At 40.8% G+C, this 18,265-nt stretch overlaps 1 protein-coding gene across 4 annotated transcripts in view; it reads right to left on the reverse strand.

Moving 5' to 3' along the window:
- The window catches only part of SBF2 (SET binding factor 2), a 302,371-nt gene extending 284,188 nt beyond the window's left edge, over positions 1-18,183 (reverse strand). For all 4 annotated transcript variants that reach the window (XM_074841630.1, XM_074841634.1, XM_074841633.1 and 1 more), the window contains exons 1-2: positions 17,999-18,183; positions 17,055-17,130 (exon numbers count right to left, since the gene is read on the reverse strand). In XM_074841630.1, the coding sequence (XP_074697731.1) occupies positions 17,055-17,121 (67 nt within the window). In that variant the 5' untranslated portion in view covers positions 17,122-17,130; positions 17,999-18,183. The remainder of the gene's footprint in view (positions 1-17,054; positions 17,131-17,998) is intronic.
- Between the last annotated feature and the right edge of the window lie 82 nt (positions 18,184-18,265).

The following is an 18,265-nucleotide window of genomic DNA, read 5'->3' on the forward strand; positions in this document are numbered from 1 at the left end:
TCTTCAACTGACCTGGGTGTTTGCAGAGGTATTTCCCTCTCAACTCTCACTCCTCCTCTCAGGTTCCATTTCTTAAATATGTTATCGCAGAGGCACAGCCACTGTCACTAACTGGCTCAGCCTTGGCCAGAGGTGGGTCTGACTTGGAGCTGGGGGAGCTTCGAGAAGCTTCTCACAAGAGCCACCTCTGTAGCCCCCTCCCCTGCTACCAAAACCCCACTACACACACAAACCCAACACAGGAGCTCAGTTTATTTCCCACAGTCTTCAGTTTTTCTTCAGGAAAGTGCCTTTTTCCTGCCCCATGTTTCTCTCCTGTTCTTCACGGGCCATTTGATGGATCCTTTGCCTGTCTTTTTGGTTTCTAGAAGGCATTGAAAAGAATACAGATAATAGAGAGGAGGACTTCCTGGTCTCACTGCAATATCAAGGCACACTTTAACCTTGATCAGCTATGGCAGGGAAGAGGCAAAGCCTTCGCTTCACCTTGAGAGCTGTAATCTCTGCTCCCCTTGTCACTGGCCACTGGAAAAAGCCCATGACTGATACTCTTTCCTTCAGGCAGCATCACAGTTTGCCTCACTGCATTTTGCCAGGAACTACATTTTTACTGAAGCTGTAGAGAAATATCTATTGCCTGCAAGCACCTTTCAGTGACATGTTTTCAAACTGTTAGGCAAAAAAGTATCAAGGAGGACGTGGGTTTTCAGGGGCTGCCAGGCAAGACAAACCACCCCCTTTCTGTGGCTCTGGTGACATGCTTATGTCCTGCTTCTGAACGCTCTGCAGGAAACGATGAGACAGAAACCAATTTCTTCTGGCAGAGAGCAGTTAACCTTTGGGAATCTAACTCATATATTACAGCAGAGGCTTTGACTAATATGGCACTTCGAGGCAATTCTTGTGAACACAGACACAATACAGTCACTGACAGACTCTTCTTGGCCTCATACTAGAAGTCCCCTCTGGGCTCCTGAAGCAGCAATGCAGCTCTCTCTGTCCTTACTCTAGTTGTAGATATGTAGCTTTCCCCTAGTCAGTGCTTCTGGCAAGAAAATTGTTAGTCTTGCAAGAGTGGAAATGGGAAAACCTGTATTTCTCCAAACTTGTCTGGATACCAAAGAGTCAGGAGGACTCTCCTAACAGATTGCCAGCTGGACCAAGAATAATGAAGTTCCAGAGTTCAAATGGTGGTCTGCTCTGGCCATTCTTGACGTAAAAAGATACTTTTACTCCCCTCCAGTTCAGTCCTCCCACTCTTTAATTTTTTGGTTCCCTTTCTTGGACTTCTACAGATTAAAACCAGAAAACAAACAGCATCCCTTCCCCCTCTTCAGAAGAACACTTTTTCCTGCTTTTCTTGGCTGAGTGCTCCATTTGTACTCAGCGGGTATCCTTGGGATATCTCCCAAGGCAAGTTCTGCACAATGGCCCAGCACCAAGAAGTGTGGCTGTCTAGTGCCTAGCAACACTGACATGTCCTTGAGTGGCTTAATTTTATAATTGCTGTCTCTTACATAGTATGTGAACTCAAATCAATCTCCAAGACTCATAAACACACCTAAATCTCCTGAAGGAGCAGACACTTTCACTGGCTTCAGTTCCCTTTCTAAAGGTTCCAAGGTATAGAGCCCATTTTCTTTGTTTTTCATTCATGCAATAACAGGAAATCCCAGAGAACAGAACAAGAGATTTAATTGTTTCCCAGAACTGGTAACACCTTGATGGCTAATTTGGCTCAGGGCAAAATGAACTACAAAACCCCAAAGAACCACCCCCCTTATTCAGTTGTATGGTCTTATTATTAAGCAGCAATTGCAAACTTGCATTGACCTCAGTGGAGCCAAGATTTTATCCCAAACACATTATCAGTGCAGATGACTATCCGCCACTGCACTGGAGATCTGTGATCCATATTCACAAATTCTTTCAAAGACTTTGAAATCAGAGATCACTTGCCACAAACATCTTCTGAGTAACATCAATGAGGAACACAGTGTTCCAAGGTAGCTGACCACCTTCACAGTAACTGATTAGATTCACAAGGTAGCTAATTTCTGGATCATACTAGTCATTTAGATACCTTAGCACTATTTCAAAAGCTGGCAACATGATACTTGAAATCATATAATTCATAAGTATTAGGGGGGCATGTTCTGGTAGCTCTTCCAACTTCTGACCAACAACTGATTAGTTTGGCAAACATCCTTCATTCCTGACACAGAGGACAAACACAGAATTTGGACACGAATACTCTTCCATTTCTTGGCCATGTCATGATCTTTACAGGGATAAAAATGCATCTAACTTAAATGAAGTTCATCACAACATTTTCATAACATCTGTCCAATAGTGCAATGGGTTGACCTTGGCTGAACACCAGATGCTCACCAAACTGCTTTATCACTCCCCTCCTCAGCAGGACAGGAAGGGGGTGGGAAATAAGGTGGAAAAAAACTTGTGGGTCAAGATAAAGGCAGTTTAATAAAGCAAAAACAAAAGCAAAGGCAATGCATGGAAGCAAAGGAAAAACAAAAGGTTTATTCTCTACTTCCCATCAGCAGGTGATGACCAGCCACTTTCTGGGAAGTAGGGCTTCAGTATGCACAGCGGTTGCTCTGAAAGACAGAGTTGTACTTATGAATGCCCCCACTCCACCCATTTCTCTTAGCTTTTATTGCTGAGCAGATGTCATATGGTCAAAAATGTTTTAATCTTTTTGTACAGAAGGTTTGCAACATTTTAACCACATAATCTAAAGGTAACCATCTATAACTAAGGTTTTATAATTAGACTAAATCTATTTTTTACATTTTGTTAAGCCTTAGTTTATTTAATAATGAACCCCCCCACACACACACACAGTTAGGACTGGATCATCACTTTGTAGTCTGCCCTGAACAAAGCAGTAGCATGGAGTTGCCTGTGTCTTCAAACTAATAAAACTGCTCCAGTCTTGCATCAGATGAAACTGAAGTCTCTCTAGTGCAATGACCTTAGCAAATGATTGGCGAAAGTGAACCAAAGTCTCCTTCAGAGTTCTGCAGGGCCTGCTTTACTTCTCTTACCTGTAGGATCAACTCAACAGAGAAATAAAGGGGACACTATGCTCACTTACATCTCCATGTAGGGCCATGATAGCAGACCTTAAAAGACAGCTAATTAACTGTCAGACAAACCATCCAGAAAGGCTTGGTTCTTAACAGCTTTTGAATGATTAATAAGGCAGGTTGGGTATGAGAACACATTTCCCACTGCCCATTATCAAGTCCTAAACAGAAGAGTTATCTTACTGTTCATTTACATAATAAATGAGGTTTTGGATCTCTCTTTAATCAAAATTTTGAATCATATAGTTTATTTGGAAATATGAAGAGAACTGGGCGTCTGACTGATCGCACATGCATATTGGGAAGTACATAACATACTGTAGAGTTATAAAATACCTGCTGGTTTTAAGATTAGGCCAATATGTATGCTTGATTAACATTCCAATTTAATAAAATCCCAGTAAGTTCCCCACAAGTTACATAAGAATAATTTTAAAGTATTTCATGAAGGAAATTATTTTCCATTAAAGAAACTGGGACAGTTCTAAATGCCTTCATATGTTAGCCAGCTAAAAATATGTTATCATAGGAACCACAAAACTTATCTCTAATGTTCAGGAATTCATCATTATTTCTTCAATAAAGCATGCCATTCCCCATAACTCCATATTAATTAAATGTACTATTAATTTTCATAATAAAAAAGTACATACTTTGAACTAAATTGTAAACACATTGCGTTCTTTAGCATTTTGTTGAAGGTGGACTATTTTATAAGGCCTGCATGGATGAAGGAGGAGCTCATGGACAAGCTGAAACACAAAAAAGAAGCCTACAGAGGGCAGAAGCAAGGACAGGTAGCTTGGGAGGGATACACAGAAATTGTCCAAGCAGCCAGGGATCAGGTTAGGAAAGTTCTGATAGAATTAAATCTGGCCAGGGATGTCAAGGGCAACCAAAAAATGCTTTTACAGGTATGTTGGTGATAAAAGGAAGATAGGGAAAATGTGGGCCCTCTCTGGAAGGAAACGGGAGACTTGGCCACCTGGAATATGGAGAAGGATGAGGTACTCAATGACTTTTTTGCCTCAGTCTTCACCAGCAAGGGCTCCAGCCACACCGCCCAAGTTGCAGGAGGTAAAGGCGGAGACTGGGATAAGGCAGAACTGCACAGTGTAGAAGATCAGGTTTGAGACCATCTAAGGAGCCTAAAGGTGCACAAGAGACATGAATTTGATGGATGGACCACTCGCTGGATAGGGAATTGGCTGGATGGTCACACTCAAAGACTTGTGGTCAACAGCTCACCAAATAGGGGAACACAACACATTTTTTGGAGTAAGTTCTAGCATATTCTGTTATTTCTACCAAATGCTATTTGCTGTCTTAGTTCCCAGCTAATTAATTTTATTTGAAAGTAATTAAAATGTTCCATGTTGTTTTGTTTGTTTTGCCATAGTTCTGTAATTGACCTGTTTGCTAAAATGGTGTGGCATTCAGGTATCAGTGAGATGTGGACCGCATTGCTTCAAACAGAAGGGATACTGCTCACCATCTTATGATGTGATTTGCGTTATGAAGAAAATTAATTTTGGGGAGATAAGATGGCTCAAGAGGCTTATTCTATTTCTACTTTTCATTACTTGTTTTTTTTGTAATGTGTTCTCTCCTACAAATAGATACTTACCTGGATTTGGACCTACATTTACCATTTGTGGACCTTATTCTCTTTACTTTCTCTGGTGAGATCAACGTTCTGCTGAGATTTGTGGAGCTACGTAGGTATGAAAGCAGTTTGAGAGAAAAGAGCTGTCTCACAGGAGTTGAAGGAAGAAAGACACACAAATCTCATCAAAACCCCATGAGAGCTAAGCACCAGCCTTTGGTCCTGCTGTTCTTTTTTTGTCTTTTATTCCTTCAGAAAGGAATTTGTGGCCCCTTGGTGGATGGGAAGCATCAGGATTCTGATATGACCTCTACCTCACAAACTGATGATTACTGGAATTTGGGAAGATATGTGGAGAAAGGGTGACTCAATACCTGTCCTGTTCTTACGCACTTTATGTAAGCACGTGTTAGCTTTGTTTTAGTTGCTGTGAGGTATACTAACTATACAATAATGTTGTTCAATGCTTATGTGACCAGCTCACTAGTTTTTATGATAAAACACTTTGATATTAATCTAAAACCAGAGTATAAATCAGTAAACAGTGTAAAACTCATAATCATTTTCACTTGCAGAAGTATGCACTGGAGGATAGAAAGCAATGTGAAACCTTTAGGCAGGACCTTCCCTAACAGATTTTGCAGGGCAAAGGAAAAAAAAAAAAAAAAAGTCATAAACAGAACAGTTCAAATCTTGCAGATAAATCACATGGATCCACACAGACCTTGGGGGTGTATTTTTATGTAGAGTTCCCATACCTGTGCAGAGTACAGGGCCCTGTGACCTGATTTAAGGAAGCCTGTATCTGAGGCATGTGATTTGCTCATCAAATAACAATTGAGCTGCTATTTTTAAGAGATATTTTCCCTATACTAGAGATGCTACAGGCGAATCTTAGTACTGGGCCTATCAGCATTTCTGCAGGGCTGGTGGAAGCTGCACTACTCTCTCACAGAACTGGAGTGATTAGTGGAAGGAATCACTGCTTCTTTGGGCAAAAGAGTCACCAGGTATCTAAGTCGTTTGTTCTACCTACTCTGAGACCATCTCTTTCCTTCACCATTCCCTCCAAATCACTATTTTTCTCTTCAAGGACTGAATCATGGCATCCTGCCTGTGTCCTTGTTAAGATCCCAGCTAGAAAAATGCTTTTGCTTAAGAAAATAACATCATGGGAAAGGCCATGGCAACACAAACACTTGTTTTGCCAGAACACATTTATACTGGATGGGTGGGTAGTTCAGATGGCCATGAACACTTAATAAAGCTCGTTTTTCTAGTAATTCCCCAAGGCACTTTCTTCAAAAAAAGTGTTATAGAGAGACAGGCATTTCAGTGGAAACTGCCAGACTTAAAACAAATATGATTACCTTCTTTTCATAACTTTCTTCCTGTCACTTTAGCAATCTAGGGAAGGCAATTTCTAGTCTAAATAAATTGGATCATATTATGCCTTTTCAACTCTTAAGTATTTTCTAAGTTTTATTTTTGCATCCAAAATCCTAACAGCCTGTAACACATTTACATTCCTACATTCTTGCCTCTGTTTTGTTGGGTACACAGTATTCCTTCTTTTTTTTCTCTCTCCCTTTGGTAATACAATCATTCTGCATTTTTCCAGATTTGGACACAAAGAAATGTTTTCAGCCCTCAGTTAGTGTTTAAACAACAACAACAAAAAAGCACCTCTGGCCTTCAGGCATGAATTTAAAACATTAAACTGAATGCAGAAAGAAACAATATGAAATCTAGGATGAGGAAGTCAAAACTGTCTAAGAAATTTCACAGATTCAGAGAATTTAAGGCCAGGATGAACTGATAGATCTCTTAGTTTGACTCCTGTTTGTCAAGGCCATCACATTTTACCCATTTACTACTATATTAAGACCCACAACTCTGTTCAGCTGAAGTATTGCTTTCAAAAAAGTACACTGCTTTGAAGTAACAACATCAAGAGGTAGAAAATCAACAACTTCCCTGACACTGATCATGCACAGTGTTAAAAAACATGCCTAACTTCTCCTTTGAATTTGCTGGCTTCACCTTACTGCCCTTGGTTCTCATTTTTCCCTCTTTCTACAACATTAAAGAGCCCTTATGTCCCTGATAACTGCACATAAGAGAAATTATTTCTGAACTCATCTACTCACCCTTGGTCCATAGATCTATTCAAACTGCACAGATATATACTCCCCAAACTGCTGTGCTGGATTTCATCCCACTTGTAGCACTAAGCTTTTCCGTCAGTCTCCACAATACCTCTATTTCCTGGAGACAGGTTCTCTGTTCCCCCTTCACAGAAATAGACCCAACAACTGATCTGTCTCCAGTTTTCAGAATCCCAAGGGAACGCCAAGGCCCTCTCTGCAAAACTATAGTTGGAATTACATTTTACACCTTAGGAAGTACCTAAGGTAGAAGGTGTACACACTATAACATACATTGCATGTATTTTGAAAACATTAATGCTCTTAATTTGGATAACCCAGGAAATACAAGGCGTATTTTCTTGACAGACCCTAAATCACTTGTTACAAGTAGATACCGTATTGTCTGGAGTTATCTAGAACCCTTCTCTGAAAGCTCCAGCCAGAATCTTTCCTGTCCAGCTAACTTCCTCAGATCTCACTTCCTGCAGCTAACTCAGACCTCCCATCCCATGCTTTCAGTTCCATCCTACATAAATTCCTTCCATTTCTTTCTCTAGTATTTTTATGTGCTTGAGCCTTTTCCACTTTATATACCAATTTATAGCACCTGGCTTCTTTGGTTTTTTGTTGAAGTTTCATTCCCCTGCAGAAACATTTGGAGTGAAAAGTTCATCTAACCTCCTTGACTAATTGCTGAGTCAAACTATAAGATTTAAAGCAAAGGACTCCCTTTTATTCCTAATGTCAGATAGAAAGGCCTTCTTAGCAAATGTTCACATTCATACACAGGCATTAAAAACACACTTAAACATTAAAACACAGGAAAAAGTTTCCATTACATAGATAACATTTCCTCAATTATCACAACTATGATTAATTATATTTTTTGATCAAGGTAATCTTTTATCAGCTCCTGAATTAGGAAAATAAAAGAAGCAACACTTCTGGAAAATCACTTTAGCTCCTGATTCTGCAAGGATGCGCAAAACCCATCCATGAATTGTGTGGGAAGCTGACAGACTCGGGGTACACCATCGCAGACAGTATCTCAGGGCAGGTCTGATAGAGGTGGCTCTGCTTCCCTATTCTGTCCTTACTGGTTCCTGTTGCACAGCATGGGTCCTTGTCATTTCACCTGCTCAACAGCTTGTGCCATATGGATGGAAACAACATACTTTTCCTTCAATGTATCACAGTATTTAAGTCTGATAGAAAGACAGAAGCATCTGCTACAGGGAGGGAAACAAACAGCAAGTTGCTTTGTAGTGTTCAAAACAGATAGAAAAAACAGTTCTTTTAAAAGATACTCAGACTGAAATGTCACAGAGTCAGGCTTTGACATACTGTGAGTAAATGAAGCAAGTAATGAAAGGCTGGCAGAACAAACATGGGCATGCAATGGAGAAAATATTGTCTTGGCATTGGGATCTACATGAGGGATGTGCAAAGTCATTCTGCAGAGAAGGCCAAATTCCATGTTTAATGACTGCTTGTCTAAATTTAGGACTATATGATACACTTAATCTACAGCAAAATGCACACTGATATCAGTGGGATACTGGCATTAAGATCAAGGGGATAAACTATCCTTTTGTACTGTGGTAGCTAACTCAGGCTTACTACCACAATCGTTTCTCAGTTGAGGAAACATCCCCATCTTGACTTTTCACTGCACTTTGATTTTCTTCTTTACAGTTTTCCTTTTGCTGCTCTTCATTCCCTTTCAGTCCCCTTTTCCATCTTCTTCTTCCCTTCCCTTGGAGTTTTCCTCTCTGTAATAATTCCTCTTTCTCATCATGCTTAATTCTAATTGCCTCCAATCAAAAAGTTTTGCTAAGCATTCCAAGTCATGCCATTATATTCTAGAGTTAACTGTTCAAAGACAATTAATGTCATTCAGAATTTTATTTCAAGTTGCCTATTTGTACAGTCCTGAAAAAAATGCTGCAAAAGTTTACAATGAGTTCATGTTTAGAATATTGTAATGGATTTTTTTCTCTCCAGGGGAAGTGATGGGTGTAACCACTGTAGCATAAGCTATTCCACAATAGTTGCTCTTAAATAACCAGTTGCAGCTTTTAGAATAGCTCAGAAGTACCTCATGCCATGAGAGTTGTATCAGTGAATTTCCTTGTGCAGACAAAAGCTTTTGTAAACAGGACAGCTTGACACATGATCTACTTTAATGCAAACTTAAATTCTGGAGAAACTGGATATATCGTGGGTTTGTGCCGTACATCAGCTGGGGAAAATGGAAACACTCCACAGACTCAGGTCTTTTCTTGTCTCTGTTTTCTATGAACCACATTGTTGGCTCTTCTCTGTCCCTAACTGTTGTATTATGATCTTTCTGGCCTCCAGCTCTTTGTTCTAATGATTAAACAAGACTAACATTTTTTTGAGGTCAGCAATAATATGATAGTCCCTTTGAAGGGATTCAGCAAACAGAATACAACAGTAATGCATGGTGATATTATCAGAACCTTAATTTTCACTTTTGGCAATATTATCACTGAAGGAACTCTGTTTTTAAAAACTTTAAATATATAGTGGGCAGAAGAAAAATAAACAAAATAGGTTTATAAAGCACAAGACTCCGTTTCCTTTCTTGAGCACACTGGGCAATTACTAAAGGGAGTACAGCTGTTAAGTGAGTTCTTTAAAGGACAACATTCATATTACATAGTCCCTCCTGTCTAAGAAGGCCATTCAGAAGTAGCTTCCAAAATAACTAATATAATTCTGCCTCACTCTGAGATTCCTGGTAAGCAACCAATTTTTAGTACTGTTGGCCATGTGGTGTTCAACTCTTGAGAATGATTGACTCCAGCACTCTTAGGCACTTATGTGGAGATCAAAATAAACCATTTTTGATTATAAAGACTCTTGAACACCAGCTTAGATTTAGACAACTATCTTTCAAACATCTGAAGTTAGGTCAGATAAGTTCCCATGCCCAAAGCCCGTCCTACCTTTGAATTACACCTATACTAGATTGCTAAATGGACATTAGGATTTAAACGAATCACTGCGTGCTGCCTAAAAAAAACATACTAAGCAGACCAGACTTGGACAGGAAAAGGAAAAAAAAAAATGAAGGAGAATAATTATGGGACAATGATTTCTGACACAGCTCTGGGAAGAAGTGGTTTATCTCAGAAACATCAGTGGCTCTTCCCAGTGTGACTCCTTTTGTCCTCTGTCCTACATCTCCCATGGCAGCAGAAGCTGTTAGGTTGGCTCAGTCACAGTCCCAGCTCTGCTTTGACCCCAGTCTTTTCTCCATAGAGCAGCAAAATTCTGTTTTGCCTGTTTGTTGAGTAGTCATCAGTTGATCTGCACTAACCTTCTTAGGTTACAATAGGAGAACAAAGCCAGCCCAACCATTTAGACAATAGCTATAAAAATAATGTGGGGTTTTTTTCTCTGAAGTTATCCATAGAGGCAGAAAATGACAATGTGCATATGTAATAAGGGAAATGACTGTGGATGGCAAATGTTGAGCAATTATATCTGAGCTCACCATGAGAAACGATGAGGAAAAAGTCAGTGCAAATTGTGTGCATGTCTGTTGTGTGCATGCATGCATGGATGCTGATTACCGGGAAGGGAGATAACTGCCATTGAAGCTTCTTGCAGCATTTTGAGGAAAAAAGTAAGAAACCTGCAATGTGGCCTCGTTCCAGCTTTCTGACCAACTCCAGAGCACTGCATTGCATCAAGTTTGATATGTCAAAAAGACAGTGCACAGAAAGAAGGCCACACTACAGAAACCCACTGATTAAGTATACACCCTGAAGCAGCAGGCAATGAAGCAGCACAAGTATCCAAAGGGTTTAAATGCCAAGAAGAAATGAAAAAGTGTAACTAAAGATGATAATATGAAAGTGGATGATGCTAAATATTAGAGAAAATTTTTGGCTAGTCTTGGGTGTCTCTAGTGAAGTAATAGAAATCTCCACATATAATTTCAACACTGTTAATTCTAGCACCAATAACTGTACGGTTTGCAAGAAACAAGAACTGTCAGGGATTAATATGAAAGACTATGAGCTGTTTTCCCTCTCTGACCGTTGAGATTGCACCTAGATCTTGCTCTTGAACATAGAAGTCCAAAACACACAAAACTGTACATTTTAAACACTAGGTGGCTCTGTCGGCTCTTTTAAGTACACATTTCCCAAGCCTGCACGAGTTTCGAAAAGTAGGCATGACTCAGAAAAATGTGCTCTATTGACAGTCATTATGGACTATGTAACTTTTTCTAGAAGAGCCTCTACTGTGAATGATCACAAAGAAACACAGATACTATTTAAAAATAAGAAAAAGAAAAATGAATTGTCTTCAGCCTATGACCAACTTGGAACTGATAGCCAGCAAGGCTCAAAAAGGCATTGGCTTTCAGTTTCTCCCCTGTGTTTTACCAAATTTTCACAACTAATTGTGCCCACAGGATGCCTGTGTGGTGACTAAGGATGGGAAAATGAAGGCTATGGATTCTGGCCCCATGCACGGAGAAAGTTGGCAGAAGTGGTTTTAAGCTGTTGATATGCTCTTCCAATACTTGAACCACTTTCTTTGCACTGGTCTGTGTCCTACTGGCACAAGAAAACCTCTATCCTTTTAGTCTTGACCTGGTTACAAGTAACTCAAGGCACTGCTAAGGCAGCTATGGATCCCTAAGTCATGCAAGCACCCCTTCCTTCCCACAACACTGCAAAACGTTGAAAAATTGTCCTGAGGGATTATCCTTGGATTCCATTCTTCCGAAGTGATCATCCCAGAGCTGGCCAGGCTGACTGGCAGTCAGATAGCTTCTTTTTAGAACAAGGGACACAAAACAGCCTTAATTTGGGGGAAAACCGATTCCACATTATCAAACAGCAAAAATAATGACTAATATTGTTTGGGACTGTGAAAACATTTTATATGTCTTTCAGAGGTGTTGCAGACCTACAATCCTTTCTTCTCTAGTCTTTAGCCACAATTAGCATATTTCCTCATGAGAAAATAAATGGATGCATTCTTTTCTTAGCAACCTTGCAACTACCACCCTGGACATGGCTATAATAGTTACGCCTTTAAAACTTTTTTTGTTCTTCCCTGGTGCACGATTTTCACCCATAGAATTCATCACTGGAGTGGTCCTTGCAGAGTAGTATTTTGGCAATCAACAACAGCTATATTTTTATGAACAGATTCAGTACATTATGAACTGTTAAAGCATATCCGGAAAAGCAAAGACATAGAATGTATTTGAAGTTCACTCTTGCTCTTCTACTGAATATCCAGTTTCAGTACCAGATTATTAAATTAATTTTTGCATACAGCAAATTTACTTTTCCCCATTGTTTTGGGGGGTATATATATAGCATATATATAACAGTTTAAAATTTATATTGCATTTATATGAAATAACAACAATCTGAGTTTTGAAGAAAGACTAAATCAAATTGAAAAAAACAAAGTTGAAGAAATATCAATGTGATGATCTCTTTTAAAATTATCTACTAATTTAAGTTCTAGATTCCTCTGATATTTCTGTTTTGTAAACAAAAGGTTGTCAAAATTCAGAAACTAATTATTTGGGAAGCCAGGCAATGAGTTTAACAGTTCTTTTTTTCTTCCACTTTTGTCTAGATCTGAGAGGACTGGCTGTTCTCCTACTCTCTGCTTATGCCCACTGGATCATACAAGAGATGACAGGTATAAGCCGTTCAAACAGCTGACTAATCTAGCAGGTCACCTTTCATTTCATACTTTCTTTCATCTGCTCCAGTCTCAATTGGCTGCCTGAGTCTCAAAGAGATTTGTTGGTGTTTGAGCTGCTCCCTGTGGAAATTACTTCTTTTCGGCTGCATGATCTAGCAAAGAGTTTGTTATGTACAGAGACCCTCCCCACAGATCTTTTATCTTTCCATGGTAGCACAATATGCCTGAGCTGGTAATCTATGGCACATTCCTTTGGCTCAATAGCGCATTGCTGTGACCCATCTAAGCATCAGTTAGAGGATGTCTTTGCAGTATCCTGGGGGCAGACATGAGCTTACACTGGCTGTAGTCCTAACCAGCAAAAGCTAAGAGCTCAAAGAGCTGTGCTATATCTGGTCGTAGAATTTTTGGATCAAAGCTGGCTCACATCCCCCTGGCTCACAGTGCACAATAAAGCTGTAGAAGAAGCTCACTGCCACAGGATCTTGTGGACACCAAAATAGACATGGTTAAAAATGGAACTGGACTCATTCTTGGAAGATATTCACTGACTGGTGACAATCAGTTAGGATAGTCCAGATTCTACCTCCAGTTCATGAAGATTCTAAACCAATACAGGTGATGCACAACAGGAAAAGGATTGCTCTGTCTTTGGCACCATCCAGCTATCTACTAATGTTTCTGTTCATACTGGATTCTCCTTATAGGGCTGGCTGGGCATTAGCAACAAATGAAAAAGGAAAGGGGTATGAAGGTGCTGGGTCAAAAATGTCTAAGTAGAGAACCAGAGCAAAACCCTGAGCAGAGCACCCCTGTACACCAATCCTGTGGAAGTCAAGGCCTTTCTAGGGAGAAAAAAGGCTAAAGGAAAGGGGGCGAAAACCCCACACAAATCAAACCTACCAAACCACACCCCACACCCCACCCCTCCCCTCAATTTATCAGGGGTGCTAACTCAAAAAGGAAAGGTATGTAAGAGCTACAGGATCAAAAATTAGTATAAAGGGAATTGAGTGAGGCATCAAGCACAGAAGCCCTTGACAGCATCTACTATTCTGTGAAAGTACCCCAAGCGTACACCACCTGATGATGCTCTGTCTGCACAGGAGAGGGCAAGGGAACAGAAACAGACCCCACTGCTTCAGGGATCTCTCCTAATATCTGCTAGAGACAGAGTACTGAGGCTCTTCTGTCCAGCCCTAATGGCACTTAGGTGACTTGGAAATCTATCTTTGCATACAGACAGCTGAAACATAAAGCTCGAGATACACAGAACTCGATTTCTTTTTGTCCGTATTGGATTAAGTTCACTCTGTGCAGTAACTATGAATCATCTTTCTTAGACCTCCAGAAAAGGGACAAATATGACTTAGGTATGCATGCTGGTTTCTTGGACTTTCACAAAATTGCCTGAGTGAAAAGTGCCACAGCAGCAAACAGGTCATCAAGTCACTTTGGAACCAGAGATATAGCTCTAATAACGCAAACACCGCTTTTCCCTCCTTTTCATTTATATGCGCTAATGGCACAAATAAAGAAGTCTCTGGTAGGAACGAACGGTTATGTAAGGTGAAATCTGCATTCCTTGCGTAACTGCTGTTTACATAAGGCGGCGCGGTCACCGGCGGCAGGGACGGGCGGTAGGGATGGGAGGGCGGCAGGACGGCGAGGTCCCGCGCAGCCGGTGGTGACGCCGAGCTCGGCCGGCCCGGCCCCGGCGGAGAGGCGCGGAACGCGGGACGCGCCCGGCCTCCGCCAGCGGCAGCCTGATGTTGCCCTCCTGGCGAACGCCGGGTACAAAACATAAGATACACTGTTTTCCCACTGTCTGTGGGGTAGAAAAAAATAATGGGAAATTTCACAAGCTGCAGGTGCCCAGACCTGATGTTTCAGGTGAGCTTTATGGAAAGAAGACAGGGCTTTTCACATCACTTTGCATGTAAGCACAGGCCTAGCTATAGCATGTTTTACTCAGGCAGATTGGATAAACATAATAAAGCAATTCCCCCCACCCCCGTGAAAGTTTAAGTTTCTACATGAAAATAAGAACATTTTGGGTTGGATTTCTTGCCAACTACACCTGCTTAGCACTACACAAGCAACACAGAGAAGGTTTATTTGGGCTGTAAATGGCCACCAGGAATCCCCCAGTACAAATGAACTCCTGGCTTTGGAGGTTGCAGAGTTTCACTCACACTTGTAAAAGAAGCCACTTGGAAAACACACTTGTAAAACACAGAGAAGACATGGGATATTCCGGGGACAGGGAAGACTGCTGTTCAGCAATACCTAACCCTGAGTTTATTTAAAGCTATGTAATGTTAGTGTAAGGTTATGTCTAAACCATATCTTGCATTTCCCAGTTTCTGGGCAGTTATGTGCTCCGCCTGCATCACACAGATATCTGTTGTTTGGGAACGAAACCTCTGACTTGAGGGCCAGATAATCCAGATGCAAAACCTTGTCACAGATCATCACAAAAACCTTAATGGTCATCCAAAAGTAATACAAATGCAGAACTGAGTATCACTTAACAGAACTATTTGCATTTCCACTGCAAACATAATATGTAAACCAATTCTAAACATACAGGTTAGATTCCAGTACTGATTTTTGCAGAAATCAAATAATTCACAATATTCTTTATTTTAGGGCTTTCCAAAATAGACCATAGAGTTCCTCTTTGTGAGCTGTAATTACACTGTTTCATTATTTATCATGCACTGGCAGCATCTAATTTATGAGACTGTCACTTGCTGAATATTTCATTTTATGTGACTTCTGAGCAAATAAAATTCCTCTTAAAACAAAGTTGAGTAAAACAGCATTGTACTTCAGAGTGGTGGTTAAAAAGTATTTCATCTGCATATCACAGATGTGAAAAGTAACTTTCAGAAAATTCTTCTTTTTATAAATCATATTAAAGGTCTTTCAGCTCCACAAAGAGGTTTGTCTAATACAGTCAGATTTCTCCTTCTTAGAACAGTTACAGAATTTCAGATAAATTATGTATAATGTCAGAGCAAGTCAGTCATCCATCAAGGGTAAGTGGTTGCAAAGCCCAAGCTAAGTAGGTTTGAGATAAGCTGGTTTTAAACTAGCATTTTTACATGGCTGTGGCAACAGAGCAAGGCAGTTAGTAGATGCCAGCAAAGAATTTGCCAACTGGCTGGAAAGAAAGCTTTCCAAAATATCCGAATGACAGCTTACAATTCCAAACACACCAGAGTGTCCCATCTTGCTTGTAAACCTTTCTTGTGCAACAAAGTATTACAGTATATTCCATTTATAAACTCATGGAAAACTTCTGTTATGTTATTTCAGACTCAGATTATTAGAACTGTGCAGATACTTTCCTAGTTTATTTTTAAAGCAGTGACTGAACAGTCACATCCTTTTCTAATTTCTATAGTTCCCACTTCCATTTCAGTTTTTAAACAACCAGATTTATATTTGCATACTATATGTATTTGATTTGATAATAATATCCTACAGGACAACTATACTCACAGGTATCCCTTCAGAAAGGAGAATGTCATTTGACTGAAAAAAAACAAAAATCAGGATTCCAAACCTACTATCAGTTCTAATATCAGTGCAAGTCATTTTCAAAACATTTTGCATTTTATATAAGCATAGTTCTATGTATATATTCCAAATTAATTACTCGAGCGTGTCCAGAGAAGGGCAACGAAGCTGGTGCAGGGTCTGGAGCACAGGTCTGATGGGGAGCGGCTGAGGGAACTGGGGGGGGTTTAGTCTGGAGAAGAGGAGGCTGAGGGGAGACCTCATGGCCCTCTACAACTCCCTGAAAGGAGGGTGCAGAGAGGGGGGATGAGTCTCTTGACCCAAGTAACAATCAACAGGACAACACCTACATCTGTATGGATTTGTACTTCAGTGCTCATAGAAGATTTTTCTTTGTTAAGGCATTTTTAAGGTCTCCCTTCTGTGTGAATTCTCTGGCCTTCATAAAATGTGAACTAACACTGCAATGTTTTCTTCACTTGTGGCATACAGAGCTGCCTGTTTCCATGAAAGAAAATTGCAGAAGCTCAGTTATCTTTGAGACCGTTATTTTTTCATTGTGGTTGGTAGAAAGCCAGCAATAGCACAAGTGGGAACCCTTCCAGACTCTTACATCCCATAGTTAGAAGAGAGATTATATCAAGTGTGGAGGCAAGACCTATTTGCCAAGCTGAGAAGAGGAACCCAAGAGGCCATGGGATACCTGAGTCCAGCAGACAGAGCACAGTTATGATTAGAGGGCCACTAAGGAGCCCAAACCGCCAGGCAAACTCTGCTGTGGGAAGCAGGCAAGTTTGGGCAAGTTCAGGCAGGTGGTAGGGAGAAGGAGAAAGGAAGCAGGACTAACAGATCAGCAATCAACGGGTGTACTGAATGGCCAGCAGCAACAGGTGTCCTTTACTCATGTATCATGTGGGCAGGGCAGCCGTGAGTCAGACAGACACTTACAGTATGCAGTTTCCTGGGTGCCAGATGGCTTGTCTGGGTGTAGCCTGGCAGCAGCTGATGAAGACATTCAGAGTTACTGTGGGAGAAACATGCACATGCAGCATAAGCCTTTTTGTCCAAGCTAAAAAACAATATCTATTTTTTTAGTAGTATTATTCTAAAATCAACTATTTATGATTTTGGATGGCTGACTCATTTTCAAATGTCTCATACAACAGCTGTGGCCATAATTCTTAGGTTTTTTACAAGCACATAAATGTGATTATGTTGATACTAGTGTAAGAGACAAAATATCTGGTTGTCTTTGCAACTCAGACTTTACAAACTTCTGCAACTCTTCTTTGCAACTCAAACTTTGTATGGTCACCTACTTCCTTTTCACTTCCATTTTTTCACCAGCTGTGTAAAGTAAAGGAATTTCTGAAGCCGAAAACCCCTGAGGTTTATGAATGGAGTGTTTCTTTGTTTACCAAGCCGGGAGGACATAGTGAGGACAGCACACTTGCCTCAGAACTACCCGATCCCTCACATGTTTTGGGAGATCTACCTTTATCTTGCTTGCCTTTTTACACAAAGGACCTTGTTCTTCAGTTGCTACATTCCCAGTGCTTCCCTACACTGTAAGGATATTTTTAGATTTAAATGTCTTCAGATTAGACTCCAAGTATTGTAACCCAAATTTATCTTTCAGCTTCAGGTCCCGGAATCTCTCAAAATAAGCTCAAACTATTTTACATATTAAGATTCTCATTCCTGCTGAGTAATGCTTGTTTTGACCTTCAGTTATTTGTCGTGGGCTCTTTATCTGGTAAGGTGTTTTTGTTGGTGGTGGGGTTTGGGTTTTTTTAAGTATATGCGAGCACCTAAACCGTGTTGCTCCACTGAAGGACGGACATTGTCGAAAACACTTCTGATAGGGATACACCGGCAGCAAACTTACTTACCGGGTGTCATCTTTGCACCAGCCTCACGACGTTCTGGTCCCGAACCAAAGTTTTCTACATTAAAGCGCTTTCTGAAGAGGAGTTTTGAAATAAGCGCTGGTGAAGGCAGCACTCCCGGGGCACCCCGCGCCGGCCGCCCCGCTGCTGAGGCGGGCTGAGGTGAGGGCGGGCTGAGGCGAGGGCGGGCTGAGACGGGCTGAGGTGAGGGCGGGCTGAGGCGGGCTGAGGTGAGGGCGGGCTGAGACGGGCTGAGGTGAGGGCGGGCTG

The sequence above is a fragment of the Strix aluco genome, chromosome 16, assembly GCF_031877795.1.
Source record: "Strix aluco isolate bStrAlu1 chromosome 16, bStrAlu1.hap1, whole genome shotgun sequence".
Lineage (NCBI taxonomy): Eukaryota > Metazoa > Chordata > Aves > Strigiformes > Strigidae > Strix > Strix aluco.